The 18,655-nt window shown below is 30.1% G+C and overlaps 2 protein-coding genes across 2 annotated transcripts; both read left to right on the top strand.

The window, feature by feature from the left end:
* The first annotated feature begins 350 nt into the window (after positions 1-350).
* LOC105342099 (ventral anterior homeobox 2b) lies at positions 351-8,125 on the top strand. The gene is made up of 3 exons (XM_011448954.4): positions 351-659; positions 6,799-6,986; positions 7,183-8,125. Exons 1-3 carry the CDS (start codon positions 521-523, stop codon positions 7,378-7,380), a joined length of 525 nt encoding a protein of 174 aa, XP_011447256.3. The 5' UTR covers positions 351-520; the 3' UTR covers positions 7,381-8,125.
* Positions 8,126-11,145: 3,020 nt separating this feature from the next.
* On the top strand, positions 11,146-18,435 carry LOC105342100 (putative leucine-rich repeat-containing protein DDB_G0290503). Its single transcript, XM_066070389.1, has 3 exons — positions 11,146-13,761; positions 13,833-13,968; positions 17,226-18,435. The coding sequence occupies exons 1-3, from the start codon at positions 11,316-11,318 to the stop codon at positions 17,392-17,394; spliced, it is 2,751 nt and encodes a 916-aa protein (XP_065926461.1). The 5' UTR covers positions 11,146-11,315; the 3' UTR covers positions 17,395-18,435.
* The last annotated feature ends 220 nt before the right edge of the window (positions 18,436-18,655 follow it).

Raw genomic sequence — 18,655 nt, 5'->3', positions numbered from 1 at the left:
TTTCTGCAAAATTAATTAGATTTTATATTTTAAATCAATCATCTCCCTCTCTCCCCCTCTCTCTCTCTGAGAGACAGAGGGTTAAATTTTCCCCAGAATAAATTATTCAATTATATCGTTTTGTATATAATTGAGAAAGGAATCAAAATATACTATTTTGATAGAAATCAATAAGTTCTGCATATCTGTCTGTTATTCTCAAAAGAACGCACTTTGTGTTTGGACCACGAGCTTGATCGCGTGCCCAACATCCACGAAAAATCGACTAAGAGTAAGGGGCGGGGCCGAAGCTGCAGGACCGCAATCACGTGATAATCTAAAATAATGAGACTGGGAGTTACGATAATCTTTGCAGTCATCTAATACATTTAATTTCATAATATCAATAAGTGTCACAATTCGCAAACGTTGTATGATATTATAAATTAAAGATTTTTCAAAATAAGTAAGAGAAGAAATACAAATCCCGATTCAGGGACCATGGCTGTTTAATTCTGATCTTACTATCTGAGACGAAAATATGGACTGCAGTCGAGTTCATGAGACGAGTTCGTATGATAAGTGTATGAAGGAGTGGGATAGAAGTGTGCTAGGACCGCAGGAGAAGGAACAAAGGGCAAGGCAGTACCCCGACTACTGCAGGACCATCAAAGTGCAGGGTGAGTCACGGAAGAAGGTACATGACGATAAAAATGAATAGAGGACCTTTGGTTCGTTATACATGTATTTAAAATAATCATATTGTGATTTTAATACGTATTTATTTGTATTTTGACATGCATCTTGCAATCTGCATGTAGATTATATCTCTCATTTCCAACTCTCTCTCTCTTTGAAAATTAAGAGATCAAATCTTGTCATTTTTAACTTCATATTACAGTTCCTAATTTTTTGTTGTTAAGAATGGAATTTTCTTACCCTTAAAAGCCAGTAAATGTGATACATCTTGCATCACACTGGAAATAGACAACATGAACTAGTCTAATACTTATAATCTTACAAGCCTATAATAATTTTTTTTTTAAACAGGACAACCGGAGAGAGAGAGAGAGAGAGAGAGAGAGAGAGAGAGAGAGAGAGAGAGAGAGAGAGAGAGAGAGAGAGAGAGAGAGAGAGAGAGAGAGAGAGAGAGAGAGAGAGAGAGAGAGAGAGAGAGAGAGAAAGAAAGAGAAGGAAGAGAGAGAGAGAGACTAGTACATAATATTATTCGGTGGTTGTAATGATCTAACAAATTTAAAAGAAAAAAACCTGAAAATGTCGTCTCACGTGTACGATCATCATAGTGTTATAGAACTAAATATTTAAATCCGAATTCGATATTGACATTACATTGTCAATTTTTCATTCTCAAACTAACTGCCTCAAGACTCAAATTCCGCTCTATGTAACCTGCTGAGTTGTATTTCATTAGATTTGATGGTATTGTAAATTTGTTACTTTTTCAAAATGCGATTTCTTTTGGTCGTGGATACGGATGTCAGCTGGATAGCCGCCATAAAAACGAACCTGTTAAATTTGTTATTCATTCCGATTGAAAGCTCATTAGATTCGGCGCGTGAAAGTATTTGCATTTAATTCTTTAGTCACAAATGATTGTTACAAATATTTAAAGAGTTCTTAAAATATAATTGGAAGTCAACAGGAAAGGATAAATATGAAAAGAAGACAAATCGATCATCGATATTTAAAGAAATTGGTCTATGATTACTTTAAAAAAATTAAGAAAATATAAATCTTGACTGAAATAATAACTGTTCAATATTTGAAAGCAGGTTTCTTAAGAAAATGATGAAAGAATTGAAGAAAAAAAAAACCATGAACAAGAATATCGTATTCTACCCTTCGGACATCTCTCGTTAGTGCACTGTTCTCTTAACCCGTAGATGATATTCTACACTTAATTTGGAACAAAAGACTCAAGGTTCGCAGTTGTCAGATAAATCAGTAAAAATACCCTCTATACTATTCTTAAATTTCAAAATCTTTTAGGGTTATGAACATGATTCTTAAACAAAAACTATTTTAAGTTGTTTTTAACCTAATAGAATTTCTAGATTCAACAACCTTCACAGCAATTCGAGTATAAGAGGCACTTTTTTTTAGTGAAAATGCAATAATTTGAAGAAAAAAAATCCTATGCTATTTTATGGAAATATTTTCTTTTTGCAGTTTTGCATTTAAAAAAACCCCACCTGTAATACAAATAAAACAAAAATATCAAAAACAAATTAACTTACAATTTTTAAAACAAAACAGAAAAGGTTTAAAATGACACAACTACTAGATGTACCATATCACTATGTTTTTCATCGATGTACCGGTATATGTTCATCTGCATAAATATGCATGATAAAACCATCTATTAATATAATAATAATAATAATATAATAATAGTTTATTTCCAATTTTGTGCCCAGAGGACATACAAGATTACAGATATTAGATAGAAATGCCTAAAAGAGAGGTATATATGTTCATCTGCATAAAGACGAACGATAAAAAATCATCGACTGATTAACAATAAATGATTGTGTCGTTCACCTACTGAATTTTATTTTATAAATCTAATTACACAATCATATAAATAGTCGTGTACTTATTAAATAAAATAAAATTCAGTAAAAGACAATAATCATTGTTATCCTTTTGACTCCAAAATTATCAACAAACGTGTACACTATTCTTTGTCAATAACTTCATACACTTTTCATTATTTTGACAATTTACAAACTAACAATGATTTAAAAGAAAATGTTTAAAACAATGATAGTAAATACTTAATATTTAATAGTATATTATCTTTAGACTTAAATTTTGTTTTAGTATTGGTTGTTAAAAAATCCACAAATTCTTATTACATGTTCAATTCAATTCAATTCGTTTCTTCTCTCAAAACCAAGTAAACTGTACAAGAGGTACATTATATACACATAACATATTTACTGGGTGAGAACCTAGTAAGTTGCAAGAACTTGTGTTCGAACCCTTTGTATATTATATATACAATAAAATATGTTCAAACCAACATATTTACATACACACAGTCTGAATGAGCAGAGCTGGCTCATTTCGCTTATGGAGAACAGATCAGACTGACCTCATACATTTTGGTAATGAAAATACATAGTTTTTTTTATAAATAAAGAGTTGGTATTCATCAACAGATTACAGAACTTTATAATATTTAGATAATGAAATTCGGTTGTTATTACATAGATTGCAGATTCTTTCGTTAAGTTGTAAACTATTCCAGCGACCAACTTACATCAGAAGGCGATGTGATGTTCTAAATTTCACAGGGTTTAAACTCTTAAGAAGATGTATTTACTTTTAATTTATTTTTTGCGAGTTTAAACCCTTTTTTCATTTATGAATAATAATACAATATTACACCTACTGCAAATGTAATTTCAATTACGTATACCGCCTTATTGACATACTGAGTTCGTATATTTGTTCACACATCTAAATATTTGCGGTTTTTCTATCTATGTAATCTATCTATGTAATACTACACATTGCTCTATTCCACTTAAAGACTACTTTTCACTGTGTTTTTACTTTATGATTTGTTTTAAAGAACTCATTAGTGAAGTGCATTTTCAAGGGAATCATTTTTGAAAGATGATTGCTGATATCATAATGAAATCAGCATTTTAAAATGGGTAGCGTAAAATCTTAACAAACAGTGGATAACGTAAATAAAAATGATAAATAATTATCTTCATTTTTAATGCAATAAATATTTTAAAAAATTAATTTTGAAACATAGGTTGCATTATCAAAAAATTGTAGGAAGATTATTGCTTAAGTTACATGTAATTATAGATGATAGGAAATGTTCTATAAAAAAGTGGTTTTATCTCGGGGACCTTAATTCTTCTAGAAGATCTATAATCTTTATGAAGGTCACTTTCATGGCGGACGGGACGATGACATTGTCACATGTCAATTATGAAAGGCTATTAAAGACTCTATAAAGTATGATTATTTCATGAATTTTCCATTTTAAACTTTTAAAAAGCGTACGTCTTTGCAAGTCTAATTCTTTGCATTTGAATTAAATAAAGGACGCCTTCCCCTTTGTACTTGTTTATAAAACAGATTCATATTAAATACCGGTATATATACAGAATAGTATCAAAGGTCGGTACTGTAATGATGAAGTATCTAAAAGTGTATTTACAATGTAGTAAATTAAAAAAGATGGCAATTCAGCTAAAACACATACGAAAGTCAACAAATGCATTCTCAATTTATGTGATACTTATGAAGTCATCTCCCAAAGACAATACCATATATACTTGTAGTATTTTAATGTAACATGAATTAAATGTATATTAACAACATCATTAACCAAACATTATATCTATCCTTGCATTTTGTGTAAGAAAATGTAAAATTGCTAGTCGACTTCTACTTTACCACAAGAATGTGAAAAAAATGTCTATAATGTAACATTTTAATAAATCTTTCTTTGAAGTACAATTTTGTCTTAGTCTTGTATGCCAGTATATCAAAAACACTATTCCCTTTTTGCATATTTCAACACAGGTCTTCCAAACGATACCACAATGTATCATCTTAATTCTAATTATGATGAATTTATTGGATTTAATACAATAAATCTACGATAATATTAACCATGCGTTAAAATATCAATGTGAATGTGTAAATCATATGTGCAGAGAATCTATAAGAAAACAATTTTCTTTCTTTTTCTTTTTCTTTTTTTTTTCTTTTTTATAAAAGAAATAAGTAAATCCAGAAAAAAATCAACCCGCAGTTTCATTTTAATTAATATTATTTGGACCAAAAAATACTCTTGCTGAGAACATTAAATTTCAAACTAGCAAATGAAGAACTACCGAATGTGTTTATTGACATGTATTGAAATTGGCTCCATTTTGACACAGAGACGACATTTTTTGATACTGAGGTCTTGAAGCGAGGATAAAATGTGTTAAGGTGATCTAATAAAAAAATTACTTTAATCAGTATTCAAAATGAACACTGTTCAATTAGCAACAATACTAATAGTTTACTGACCTTCATTGGTTCATGTTATTTTAGATTCAATTTTGTAAATGTTGTAAAGGAAGTATATGTAAGTGTTCTTTTGCTAAGACAGGAGTTGAGATATTAATAAGTGTAAAAATAATAAAAACAAAATTTCAAGTAAAATGAAATTCAGATTTTTTTTTATTGTGGAAGACACACAACACACATTATAATTCACACCTGTTGCCATTTAAGAAATATTGTTAATAATGAAGTCCTTACCGTCCTTACAAAATCTGATCATCATGCAGGTAGTGAACTACATGTAGTACTGTTTTTCTATATGGAGGCAATATAAGGGAGATCTTTTAATATTACACGTTAGAGCCAATACTTAGCCAATTCTTTGTACATCGTATATAAGTAATATTTAACAGGCAAATGTTAATAAATTTGCATCAAATTAAAAAAAAGAATTGCATATAAATTGATATCATGACCTTTCAGTGACAAGCGAATTATCAATGTGCAATTTCTTTTGCAATCACCCATTCTCTCTCCAACAGATAAAATTGATGTAAAAATCAATATCTCAAAAATAACGATTAGTTAAAAGGCTTACTTACCAAAAAAATTATAACATATCATATTTTCAGAAATAAGACTTCAAACAAAAAAAGATTGTTCTTTATTAAATGTCGAGATACTAGTAATCCCACGTTTTTAAAACTGATTTTTATATTCCTTTACATACACAAAAACGTCTCGAACCATTCTAAACTGTCTCTTTGACAATGTGTAAAAAGCACATACACTTCAATTATTTTTATTTTGATATGATTAATTTCAGAACAATCACACAACTCATTTTCGATTACCAATTTAAAGCAAAACCACCGACACGAACCAGCAATATAATTTTCAGTAATACTACGCGTCGAGCTTAGTGGAATCAATTGGTAATTAGATTTATGAGTTCATATTTCATCGACACAGTCTCTTATATAATGCAGCTAGGCAGCTTTCGTGAGGTAAAATGAACGCCCTTGAATATAACCAGTGGAACCCTATACTCTTGAAAGAGATACAAATGGTTTTTGAATGAAAACTATTAATTGTACTCTGTAGATATTGTCGCTGATTATAGTAGTTGATTGAGCGAGTTTTCCTTGGGTGGTATTTGAACTTGGGCATTCACAATGAGAAAGAGAGGGGAAATCGGTGCAGCCTGTTTTGATGATGTTTGTAATGAAAAGCGAATCTAATTGGTTGTGATTTGCCGAATAATAAGTACCGCAGACATTTTCAGCGTCAATTTATATCCTCAAGATATATCAAACAGAGGTTAGATTAAAATGATAAAAATCTTAACATTTGTACAGTTTAAAAACATCATAGTTTATTGCAGTAAAAAAATTTCGATTTGATTTTCATAAAATATATCTTAAATTTTATTTCATATAAAGTTGAGTTGTTAATATTTTTACATCCATTTTTCCATCAAATTTGAATATGAATTATGTAAATGAATAGCAGAGATGACAAAACTTAATTCACCAAAAAGGACAAGAAAACTGTAACGAGAACAAATTAAAAGACGCTTTGATAAAAAGGATACCCACAAATACTGTATTCTCTCCTTTTTTTAATTAAAAAAGAAACCTTATTATACAGCTTTGTGTTATACCATATACACGGGAGAAATTAATGCTAATACAACTAATAATGGTCTGGACAATTAGTGTGAATTTGCTTGCTTTCTTTGTTTGCTTTATGTATATACTTTGTTCATTTAAGATTCTCACGGAGGAGTTAAGGAGTTAGTTTTTCCAAAAGCTCTTGATTTAGACCGTCCTAAGAGGGCAAGAACGACATTTTCCCCGGAGCAGTTATATCAGCTGGAGAAAGAATTCCAGAGAAACCAGTATCTGGTCGGCAAAGAAAGAACAGAGCTTGCAAAACAATTAAAGTTATCGGAAACTCAGGTTAGTTTTGATATGTACCAGTACATTGTATATTAAACATCTATTTATTAGTTAGATTATTTGATTTCTTACAAAAGTTTATGAAATAATATAACTTCATTTAGGATACTGCTTTTCATTATCATTTTTATTTCATCATATTACATCACGTATTTCTCTTATGATTATGGTACTGAAATCTTCTATTTTCTCCCAGGTGAAGGTGTGGTTTCAAAACAGACGAACGAAATACAAGCGAGATAGGTCACGTGACCATGAATCTGCAGATTCTAAATCTGAAAGTTTAGCGACATGTAATATATTAAGACTTCTGCAAAATCAAGTTCCAAGACCAACTTGCACGAGTTACCTTCCTCCATATCCCTATGGATATTCTGGATTCAGTGTTTCATGATATTTTTTTTTTATTAAAGGAGAAACTGTTGTATATTCAGATCAGTAAAATGGATGTTGTAAATCTTAATTATTTGTTCACATATGTATTTCGTCAGTCAATTTGATGTCATGCTTTGATATTTGTTTTTGCTACCTGTATGTACATATAATCATTTGATTTATTATTTGTAATACTAAAAAAGAATAATGCAATATACAATTTAACTTTAATTCATAGTTTTTTAATTTCTTAAAATCTTTAGTGTTCATACACATATTCAAAAGACTAATCTGAATGATATTCCAGTAGAATGGTTGAAGATGAAGTTGGTTTGATTAGGAAGGTTATGGATATTGTACACCATATCTGCATAAAGATTCTTGTTTCAAAGTGTAAAGCTTTTAGAGAGGGCTTAAATAAAATCAAAATGTAACTTAATTGCATGATGGGCCACCTTTTCAATTTACGCCAAGATAATTCACCGACATTATGTCTTATTGTAAACTTTGAATTAGCTGAACGAACGTAAATGCAAAAATACCGTACATTTTGTATTTACACCCATCCGGTATATTTCAAATGAACAATATATGACAATTACATCTCACAACACCTCCATATATTCTATCTATGCGAATTTAAAAAGTTAGGATCAAAATAATCCAGGAATGAAAAAGCTTATGAAACTTAAACATCTTCAGTTATATGAAAATAAGATAAAATTCTGAACTATACTTTGGCTATAAAAAACGTAAATTATTGTTGATCATACAATGTATTTTTTTAAAATATCTTTAAATAACTTATATATATCAAGAACAATCAAGAACAATAAGAACTATGAATGTGTATGTATGTGTATTTGTGTAACTTAGCAACTTATATTGTCAAACTACTGATGATTGATAATGAAACTAGTTGAGTTTATTTCGGTATTGTGATTTTTTCATATATATATATATATATATATATATATATATATATATATATATATATATATATATATATATATATATATAATCAAAAAAGAAAAAGAAAATGAACAGTTCCAATTTTTTTTATTCAGTAGCGCTTTCTGGGTTTACACCCTTCTTCAGGTGAACGTACATAAGTTTTATATATATATATATATATATATATATATATATATATATATATATATATATATATATAATTTCCCAATACAACAAAAAATAAATCGGCACAGTTTTAAATAATTTAAATATCTTTAAATAATAGGATCAATTTGTGATTTTATTCTGGATATTTATTATTTTTAAATTATATATATATATATATATATATATATATATATATATATATATATATATATATATATATATATATATATATAAAGCATATATATATATATAAAGCACAGGGAAAATTCACTTTTGTTGGAGCTCCACCTCCGCCTCGACCGAGGCTTGAACTCACGACCTCTGGAACCCATTCTCCTAGCAGTAAGCGGCCACCGCGCTACCCACTCGGTCATCTAGACAAGACAAAAATCTTGCTTATTATTTATGTGTGTATCTATGCAATGTGTATCGTTCCAATCCACTCAAATTGTCGTTTAACTGTATTCCACCTGTATCTCAAGCGACTGTATAGTTCGCGGCCAGCGCGCTAGGTTCCGTTTGTCATCGAAAGCAAGATTTTTTGTATATACAGCTTGTTTGTTTTCCTAGTTTTTTGTACACTGTAAATTTGAGGCTTTTTAATGTTTCAACATTTATATTGGATCCGACGGAAACTTTATTCCAAATTAGTGATATCGGGACAGTTGTCCGATTTAAAATGTTGAAAAAAAATCCAAAATTATGCAACAAGTGTAAAAAAGTAAACGGATAGATTAGATTATGACATTTGATTAAGATTAAATTCCTTTAACATTACATAGCCAAATGATTCCCCTTTGAACTATGAATTGCCAAATAATGATTTAAAGAATATCAAGATGACAGGCGAGAAAATCGAGTTATATTATATGCGCTACGACATACATGTATGCTGTGCAGACTAATTACAGACAATTAATATTAACAAGTAAAAAAAAATAATCAAAACTTGTAACGAATTAAAGCGTTCCTAGAAAAGAATCATACTAGCTGTGGGAAAACATTTTGATAAAAATAAGCACTCAAAGGAATGTAAGTTATATTTGAATACGAAATATAACATATCCGACACATAACTTCAGATTATTTAAAAATCAAAATTTGTGTCTACACGGAAATTTCTGTAAATCTTTACACCAATATACTTAATTTAAAATTTAAAATATTACAAAATTTAAAAAATATTGATTGATTGATTGATTACACCTATCTGTGAGATTTGAAGTTAAACAATGGCAAATAAAAGCGAGTTATTTCATGATCTTTGCCCAAATAAATATGTTTTTCATGTTTCTAGCTAATACCAATATCAAAACAACAGACAATTATGATTCAGATATTTACCCTGATGTATATACAAAACTAAATAGACTTTTGTTTGTTTGGCGTAGTTGTCATGGCCGTTTAATCAAATGTGCAAAATTAGATACTAAGTACATGAATATCAGATAGATATCAGTCAGATATATAGTACATGTACATCAGATAGATTTCACACATGTACATTGAACTCGGCATGCGCCGTTCAAACAATATGGCAGCATATATCAAATATATATAATTATGTAATATACAATATTAGAAATACTCTCTTGACCCGAGGAGCTCTCGTGCCAATACACTATTCGAGGCAACTGTATTTGTTCCATTTGGCACGGCTTCGTATGGGCTTCTCGCCTTAGATGCCCTTTGGTTCCTTACCCTCAGCATGATATTGTAATAATATGACGGTATAAATAATCAAACTCGCCGATTATAACGATAAGACTTGATAAATATCTCTTGTTGATTTTTTGTGACCGACTCAGGGAACAGTTGAATATAAAAGGAAGAGCTTAACGCGCACGCTCCAAGACCAGGAAGTTTGGAGTTATTGCCCTTGAATAAACATTACTAGAGTTATAGTTCTTGTCCCAAACAATATGCTTAACTGCATGAAATAACAGAGTTTATCCATATTTGATAAACCTAGTTATTTCTCTTTGCATAACATTGAAGTTATGGAGATTTGCTAATGTATACAAAAATACTATACAGTCTAAAAATTACCGCCACCAATCAGTCCAATCAGCCCTCTTAACATGCACATAAATTTACAAATTAATACTAGTAGTAAAACGATTATCCTCTATTATCTTTTGATTTTTTTTTTGATTGCCTTTCATTTTGATTTCCTCTTGATTCGGGTATTTTGACTTATTTCGGCGAAAAAAATTGGGACGCGATTCACTTTTTGGGGGCAATCGTAACTCTGACTTGTAAAGTTTTTAGATGTGTGAAACTCGATCAATAAGCTGTCATAACAATTTCGAACATTTTTTAACCTGTCCAAATCTGTCACAAGGTAAGGAATGGCGGTTAAATTAAACCTATATCTTTACAATCAAAAGATTTTAGTTCTCAAATAATGTATTTAAATGTGATTTACTTGTATTTTTATATGTAGTTTTATTAACATTTTGATATTTTATTTAGGCGAGTTGAGTAACATGAATAGCTAGTAATGTCATTTCAAGTACGTTTAGGGGGCAATCCCTGGAAAAGGAAACACGGTAGTGTCAACGTGTCAAAATGCTCTACAGAAGTGTCAATGATAATTGTGTTAATAACACGATAAGTGTTTTAAATTCAGTAGATAAAACTGCTAAGAATATTCAAGTATTAACACTCTAACTGAATATAAGCCAGCAGAAAATGTTTAATATAAAAAACAAACTGCTTCATTGCATTTTTTATATTCAAAATACTGGTTGGGCAGAATTCGTCGAAAAAAATCCCAATCATTAGACACTGACAAAAGGCCATTTTTAAAGTTAAAGAACACAAAAGAAGATGGCGAAACTGAATGGGATTCTATTTATTTTGTTTGTTTTAGTAGCCATTAAAAGTGGTGTCGCGCAAATCATTTTTGAAGACCAGGAAAGCGTCGCTGAACCTACAAAACACGTGGATCAAAAGGTAAAGAATCTTTTGCTGTCAAAATTTGCTTCAATTGACTACGAAATAGGGAGAACGTTAAATGACATGAAAAAGCAAATTACCAGTGACTTGGAATATAAATTGATGTTGAATGTTAACAATCGTATTTCTAAAATGGAGGATGAAATACGAATAATGAAGGAAAAGTGCTCATTAAAAGAGAACAGTGAACAAGAATTGATCACAAATATTACAGACACTTTGCACTCGAAAATAAATTTAAGTCTTAAGGAAATGGACCTTTCTTATAATGTATCGTATAATTCAATAGAAGAGAAAATGTCAAAGTTGACAAAGAACTTAAAAATCAAACTAGACCGATTGGAACCAAAAGTAGCCGAGCTTGAAAACAATGTTTCGATTTTACATTCAGAGTTTAAAGATAAACTTAATACCAGTCAGGAAATTTTCCAAATGATAACAAATCAGAGTGAACATGTTCTTCAGGAAAGCTATGCGTTCGCTGTTAACCATTCTGCAAGAATGAAACAGCAACTTGAAACTTATTTCAATGAAAGCGTATCGTCATCTTTAACAAATATCACCAACTTGATACAGATCACAAATGATCGGCTGGACCTTGAAAGTTTTAATAACAGTGTTACGATGTCTTCATTTAAACAAAAAATGCAAGATTTACAAACTGAAAAAAAGGAGCTAATAGCGAATACAACTGAAACTCTTGACTCAAAAATTCATGCAAAATTTCTAGAAACAAGTCTTGCAATAAACAAATCGCTCGTTTTAGTGGGCAAAAATATGTCAAGTCTCGCAGAAAGCATGAAAGTCAAGATAGACCGATGGGAATCAAAAATAGCTGAGATTGGTCAAAATGTTTCAATTTCACAATCAAACTCTCAGGAGGAATTCAATAACAGTTTGACAAGTGTCCGAATGGAAATTATAACAAAAGAAGAAAGTCTAGAGAGAAGCGTATCGATGGCAGTGAATAATTCTTTACAAATGATCCAGGAACTTGAAACCTATTTCAATGAAAAACTTTCGTCATTTTTAAACAACATAACTAAGTTGATACAGATCACAAATGATCGGCTGGACCTTGAAAGTTTTAATAACAGTGTTACGATGTCTTCATTTGAACAAAAAATGCAAGATTTACAAACTGAAGAAAGGGAGCTAATAGCGAATACAACTGAAACTCTTGACTCAAAAATTCATGCAAAATTTCTAGAAACAACCATAACAATGAATAAATCGCTCGTTTTAGTGGACAGAAAGATGTCAAGTCTCGCAGAAAGCATAAAAGTCAAGATAGACCGATGGGAATCAAAAATAGCTGAGATTGGTCAAAATGTTTCAATTTCACAATCAAACTCTCAGGAGGAATTCAATAACAGTTTGACAAGTGTCCGAATGGAAATTATGACAAAAGAAGAAAGTCTACAGAGAAGCGTTTCGATGGCAGTGAATGATTCTTTACGAATGATCCAGGAACTTGAAGCCTATTTCAATGACCAGTATTCGTCATACGTGAAAAACTTCACTGAAATGATTCAGTTTACAGATAAACGCGTTGAACTCGAAAGTTACAACAACAATTTTACAATGTTTTCATTGGAAGAAAAAATAAACACACTACAAAAAGAGAAGGTAAACCTAGAGGATGAATTAATGAAAGCGAAAACAAATTTGTCAGTGTTAAACAGACAAGGCATAGTTAAATGGCAAGTCATGCAATATCAGCTGAACGAAAATTATCAACAAGTTTCTACTTTGATAAACGAAACACGAAAGGATCAGGAGAAAATGGTTCATGAATTTGCAAAAAATTTGTCGGATGTATTAGCTTTGCAACAGGATGTCTTTCAAAATGTGTCAGTAATTTCAGCTGAAGTAAAGAATCTTGGATTAAAAACCATTCCAGAGATTGAAAATCAAGGCATGGAAATAAACAAAACAGCAGAACAAGTTTTACGATTTGAGTTTAATTTAAATTCATGTAATAGTCGTATTGAAACCCTCGAAAAATATCAAAATGTTTTGAGTGTACAGAATAATATCACCATACAAAAGATGGAGTTGATTGAAAGAAATATGTCAACATGGAACAGACAACTTCAAACAGCAATCGATGTACACAATGACGCCAAAGCTCTAAAGAATATAACTATTTTAGAGCTCAATCGAGTGATGTTGAACATATCAAATATACGGGACACTATTCGTGGTTTCGAGACATACCATGCCAACCAAAATTCAAGACTGGGAACCATTGAGAGGCGCCAAACGAGCATTTCTTCAAGCCTTTCCGATATAAAAACTACATTGAACTATGCTGGTAGGTAAATAACATATGATATTTAGTTTGGATCTCTGCCTACATCTGGATTTGATATTTTATTTTCAAAGGCATAATTCGCTTGTCCAGTGGTGGTCGTTATTATGGGAGGATAGAAGTTTACTACAATGGGGCGTGGGGCACTGTTTGTGATGATTCATTTGATAGCCAAGATGCATATGTGGCTTGTCGCATGTTAGGACTAAGGTAAGCATCAATTTGTCGATTAAACTATATATTATCTGTTTTTCATTTCTACACTATGAAACGATGGAAACGTTAACGCCCTTCCATATGTTGTATACGCTTTAAAAAAAGTAATGTCAATTGGCACTTTAATTAAGTTTTAGTGGACTTTTAGTGATCAATGTGCAAAAAAGATTCACGGCGGGACATTAAACAACAACACATTAATTAATCAAGCAAATTTAATAAATTAAGGTAAACTAATATCTAGGTGAAATTTTTATGATATAGATAGATAGATAGATAGATAGATAGATAGATGATATATATATATATATATATATATATATATATATATATATATATATATATATATATATATATATATATATATATATATATATATATAATATTTTGAAATAAAAACTGTAAAAAAATATTTAAGCAGTTATTGATTTTTTTATTTGTTTGGTCTTAACCGAAATGAGACTCTGTCTGTTTCAACCTTAATATCACTTAAACTTTTAACTCAAGAAAGCTTTCTTTAAAAAAAAATGACCTTTTAAGTTTCCAAAGTGACCCATGGACTTTAAAGGAGCATGACGATTTGGTCAAATTCTATTGATCTGTTTTTAACAATTACGTATACAATGCTTGATAATTGCATTTTTAATGATAAAATAAAATTATAAAGTCAGACGTAGAGTTATAAGAAAGATACAGGACTTACAATTATATGTCAAGTATACAAGGTCTTTGCTCTGTTTTTGTTTACATATTCAATATCACAGTAAAAGCTTTTCTAAACCGATTTGTCTATCTTCAAATTCGTTTTAAGCATAATAAAACAGTTTCTAAGGTTAAACACATTCATTTTAGGTCTAAAATTTCACTTCAACATACAAAATTTAAATAAAAGCTTTGTTTACATAATAAAAAATATGCTCTGTAACTTGCTTGCTGTGGTTTCATTGATATTCAAGGGTTTTTCGTGAATAAAGTGAAAATTAAAGTTTCAAGGATACCTAAATTCGTGCCCAATGACCCTATCAATACAAAATGTTAATAGAAATTGCATTTCAATTTCGTGCATCAACTGAATAACGAAATCCAAGAAAATTGGTATTCAACGAATATTGATGAAACCACAGTATCATCCAAGGACTGACACTCAAATTTTGGTTGCCTATTACAAATACCTTACTAAAGCATTATAAACATTAAGTTCGGAAAAATAATTGTTTATCTAAATCGTGACCATGCCCCTGTTCATGTTCATCTTCTTTGAAACCTTCGACTCGTATTCACCTATCGCTTAAATTTATCTCGGTTAAGGAGTCTAGATGGTCAACAATTTAACCATCAGATCTGCTTTAAACTTTTTTACATGATATTTTTGCCATAAACTGTCATTTAGTAAAGAAAAAATCTAAAATCATATCTTCTTTGAAACCTTCGACTCGTATTCACCTATCGCTTAAATTTATCTCGGTTAAAGAGTCTAGATGGTCAACAATTTAACCATCAGATCTGCTTTAAACTTTTTTACATGATATTTTTGCCATAAACTGTCATTTAGTAAAGAAAAAATCTAAAATACATAAGTTTTAAATTTGGACATTTTCCTATATCTTTATATACGACCTCTTCGTATTTAGGAGGTAAATAATGTATAAATAATGCAACGACCATTAAGCCCTCCTAAGGTTTTAAAATGTTACGAATAAAGGACTTATCAATCTTCATATTAAATTGTTATCTTCCGATTAAGAACACTATTCAAACCATTCTTCACTGGGGTTAAGAGAAGAAGAGTGTAGGCAAACCATTACTCACTAAGGGTTAAAATAGATCCAGTGCTCTGTGATGTAATACTTTTTGGTAAATCTCGAATTCTTTAAAATTTGTGCAAGATAGTTTTGCATATTTTATGTGAATACAATCAAATGGAAGTAATTAGAATTATTGTTAAGTTCAAGATATTTTCACAGCTTAATTTTTTCCGACATTTCTAATTTTTGGGAGTTGATTTTAATCAACTCTCCTATACACTTACTCGGGCAAAGCGAAAGTGAAACAGTGTTTGGACCTAAGCACAAGCAGAAATCAATTATACCGCTAACAACACTTAGTTCTTAAAAATAATAGATAAATCCGATGCTTTGTATTTTGAAGCATTGTTTTTCAAGAAAACTTATTTATAAATACCATGAAAATAGACAGATTTTAAATTGTACAAACAGTTTAGATATTTTTTAAAGTCGTATGTATTCGACCTACGCTAGAGTTCAATGTTGTCTCGTTCAACCAGACGCTTGGCTATCTCCGTAAATATCCGACAAAACAGAGTCTCTCTTGCTTGTCGGAGATAAACGGAGACAGTCGAGCGTTTGGTTGAACAAGACAAAAGTTCAATCTTGCCTAAATCCATACAATTTCTCAGAAATATTTCGATTACTGATACTCCTTGCCATGCAAAATCACATATCGTTGATTTTGAATAAATGATAATCGATAAAATCAACTCCCGTCAGTACTTCAATACTTTGATTTATACATGTTATCTATGTTAAGGGGAAATAACTCTTTTTCTGACTTTTCCCGAAGTTGTATGTCTAAATGCTATAGTTTTTCTTATCCGAACAATTTATTTTAAATTATGTTTGTAGTTTTAGTTTTCTGATAAAGTTGACAATAAAATTAAACAAGATAAACAAATTTGAGTGTCCACAATGTGGGATAAAAGTGAAAATTTAATAGGTTAACACTGAACAATTCTGTATGATAATAGAAATGCGACTACAATTATGAACTGCAAAAAGTCAAACACTACAGATATAAATAAGTTTCTGAATTGAATTAACTACAAGAGAACGGGGGAAATTTGACTAACAAAATTGAAGCTAGCAGTTTTGTTAAACAGTGTAAAATGTATCTTATTTTTTTATGTATTTTTTATATTTTTAAAATATACATGTGTATGTGAGCTGATATGAAAAGTATCCGGATAATGGTTGAATAATAAGGGGTAAAAGTGGTTAGAAATGAAAGATATCGTGCCTTGTTGTCTTCTTAATATGATAAGCATTTATATCTACGATTTGATATAAAAAATGATAATCATGCAAATATATTTTACTGGTAGTAAAACGTGTTACTGATTATTTTTTTCATTTCATTTTTCTTTCGTTGCCATTTCTTTCTAAAAATCTTTAGTTAAATTGTTTACTATAAGATTTTTTGAAGAACGTTTTTATTTAAAATTTTATCTTTTCTAGTGGTGGCACACCCAAGCCTTCGGCAACCTACGGTCAAGGGACCGGATCAATCTGGCTAGATGATCTTCAGTGTAGTGGATCTGAGTCCTCTTTGTTTGCCTGTGTTCATCCAGCCGTGGGTTCTCACAACTGCGGACACGGCGAAGACGCAGGAGTTATATGCTCTTGATTCACACATCCTTTGAATAATTTTCATCGCCCTGTATTTTTGTTAGGGAACACAGATGAGAAAAATTAACATCTATTAAAAATTAAAATGAAATAAAAATAAAATTTGTCATCATTGTACTAAAAATCATATAAAAATAATGTTAAAAAAGCAAATTGGGATAAAAAATAAAATAAATGACCTTTTTGAGGTCATTAAGTGCAGATGAATAACCAATTTAAGTTTCGTCTTCTAAAGTTTGACGGGGGGGGGGGGCGTTAAAAACTAACGTTAACGTATAAATAAGATTAATCCCCCATCATTTAGCAGCTCTATTTACAACTATATAGTCTTGCCATTTTCTCTGATAAAACTATAAAATTAACATTACATTGTAAATATTTCATTGAAATACTATTCAAAGTGTCAATAAAAGAAAAAGCAAGGAAAAACTCCCTGACATAAGAGCTTTGTACAGAACAGATTAAATAGACGTCTGTAATTAGTAAGCCATTGCAGTTATAGATGTTCGCTCCTCTCTTTTTGGGTAACTATTTCATGTCACTAGTCTAAATATTCTGCATCATATGTTAATTCTATTTTTATATTTATACCTAATAATACTTATCAAACCATATTGAAGAAAACTGTGTAAAGAAAATTACATATTTACAGAATTTATTAGGGGACTATATTTTGTTGCAAAAGGTTTTCAAGACAAAAAAAAATTAACTCCAACTTTTACCTAAAATTAGCTTATTTCATGTCATATCTTACCCTACTTTTTTACTTTTACATGGGACATTAATTATATGTCTATTAGCATGCAAAACTTTGTAACAATCCCCCACCACCAGTGTAACTTGCCAATATATTACATGTAAAGTCAAGAATTCGTTAGGGAAAACAAGGACTTTATAATTAATGCATGCAAACATTTCTTGTGCCTCTAAAAATGTTATATACAACATCACGCGCAGCGGATGCAAGTTTCAATTTTATATAGAAGATACTGAAACAACTTTTGCACCCGTATTCGTATACACAAACAACACTTCGATATATATATATATATATATATATATATATATATATATATATATATATATATATATATATATATATATATATATATATATATATATATATATTAGACACCCATATGGCTATTTGTACAAATCAAACATTATTGAGTTTTAACCATCAATTATCCTATTGCGGATGGGAAATTCCTCTATTTTGATTGAATAGATTAAATGTACTTAAATGGTATTCATTCGAT

The sequence above is a fragment of the Magallana gigas genome, chromosome 8 (assembly GCF_963853765.1).
Source record: "Magallana gigas chromosome 8, xbMagGiga1.1, whole genome shotgun sequence".
NCBI lineage: Eukaryota > Metazoa > Mollusca > Bivalvia > Ostreida > Ostreidae > Magallana > Magallana gigas.
Note: the sequence above shows the minus strand (reverse complement) of the source record. Positions and strands in the feature narration are given on the sequence as shown.

Excerpts from the sequence above, each read along its gene's own strand:
- LOC105342099 (XM_011448954.4), top strand. The coding sequence starts at position 521 with ATGGACTGCAGTCGAGTTCATGAGACGAGTTCGTATGATAAGTGTATG. Across the intron at positions 660-6,798 it reads CAGGACCATCAAAGTGCAGG|ATTCTCACGGAGGAGTTAAG; the intron begins GTGAGTCACGGA and ends TGTTCATTTAAG. Across the intron at positions 6,987-7,182 it reads TAAAGTTATCGGAAACTCAG|GTGAAGGTGTGGTTTCAAAA; the intron begins GTTAGTTTTGAT and ends ATTTTCTCCCAG.
- LOC105342100 (XM_066070389.1), top strand. The coding sequence starts at position 11,316 with ATGGCGAAACTGAATGGGATTCTATTTATTTTGTTTGTTTTAGTAGCC. Across the intron at positions 13,762-13,832 it reads AACTACATTGAACTATGCTG|GCATAATTCGCTTGTCCAGT; the intron begins GTAGGTAAATAA and ends TTATTTTCAAAG. Across the intron at positions 13,969-17,225 it reads TGTCGCATGTTAGGACTAAG|TGGTGGCACACCCAAGCCTT; the intron begins GTAAGCATCAAT and ends TATCTTTTCTAG.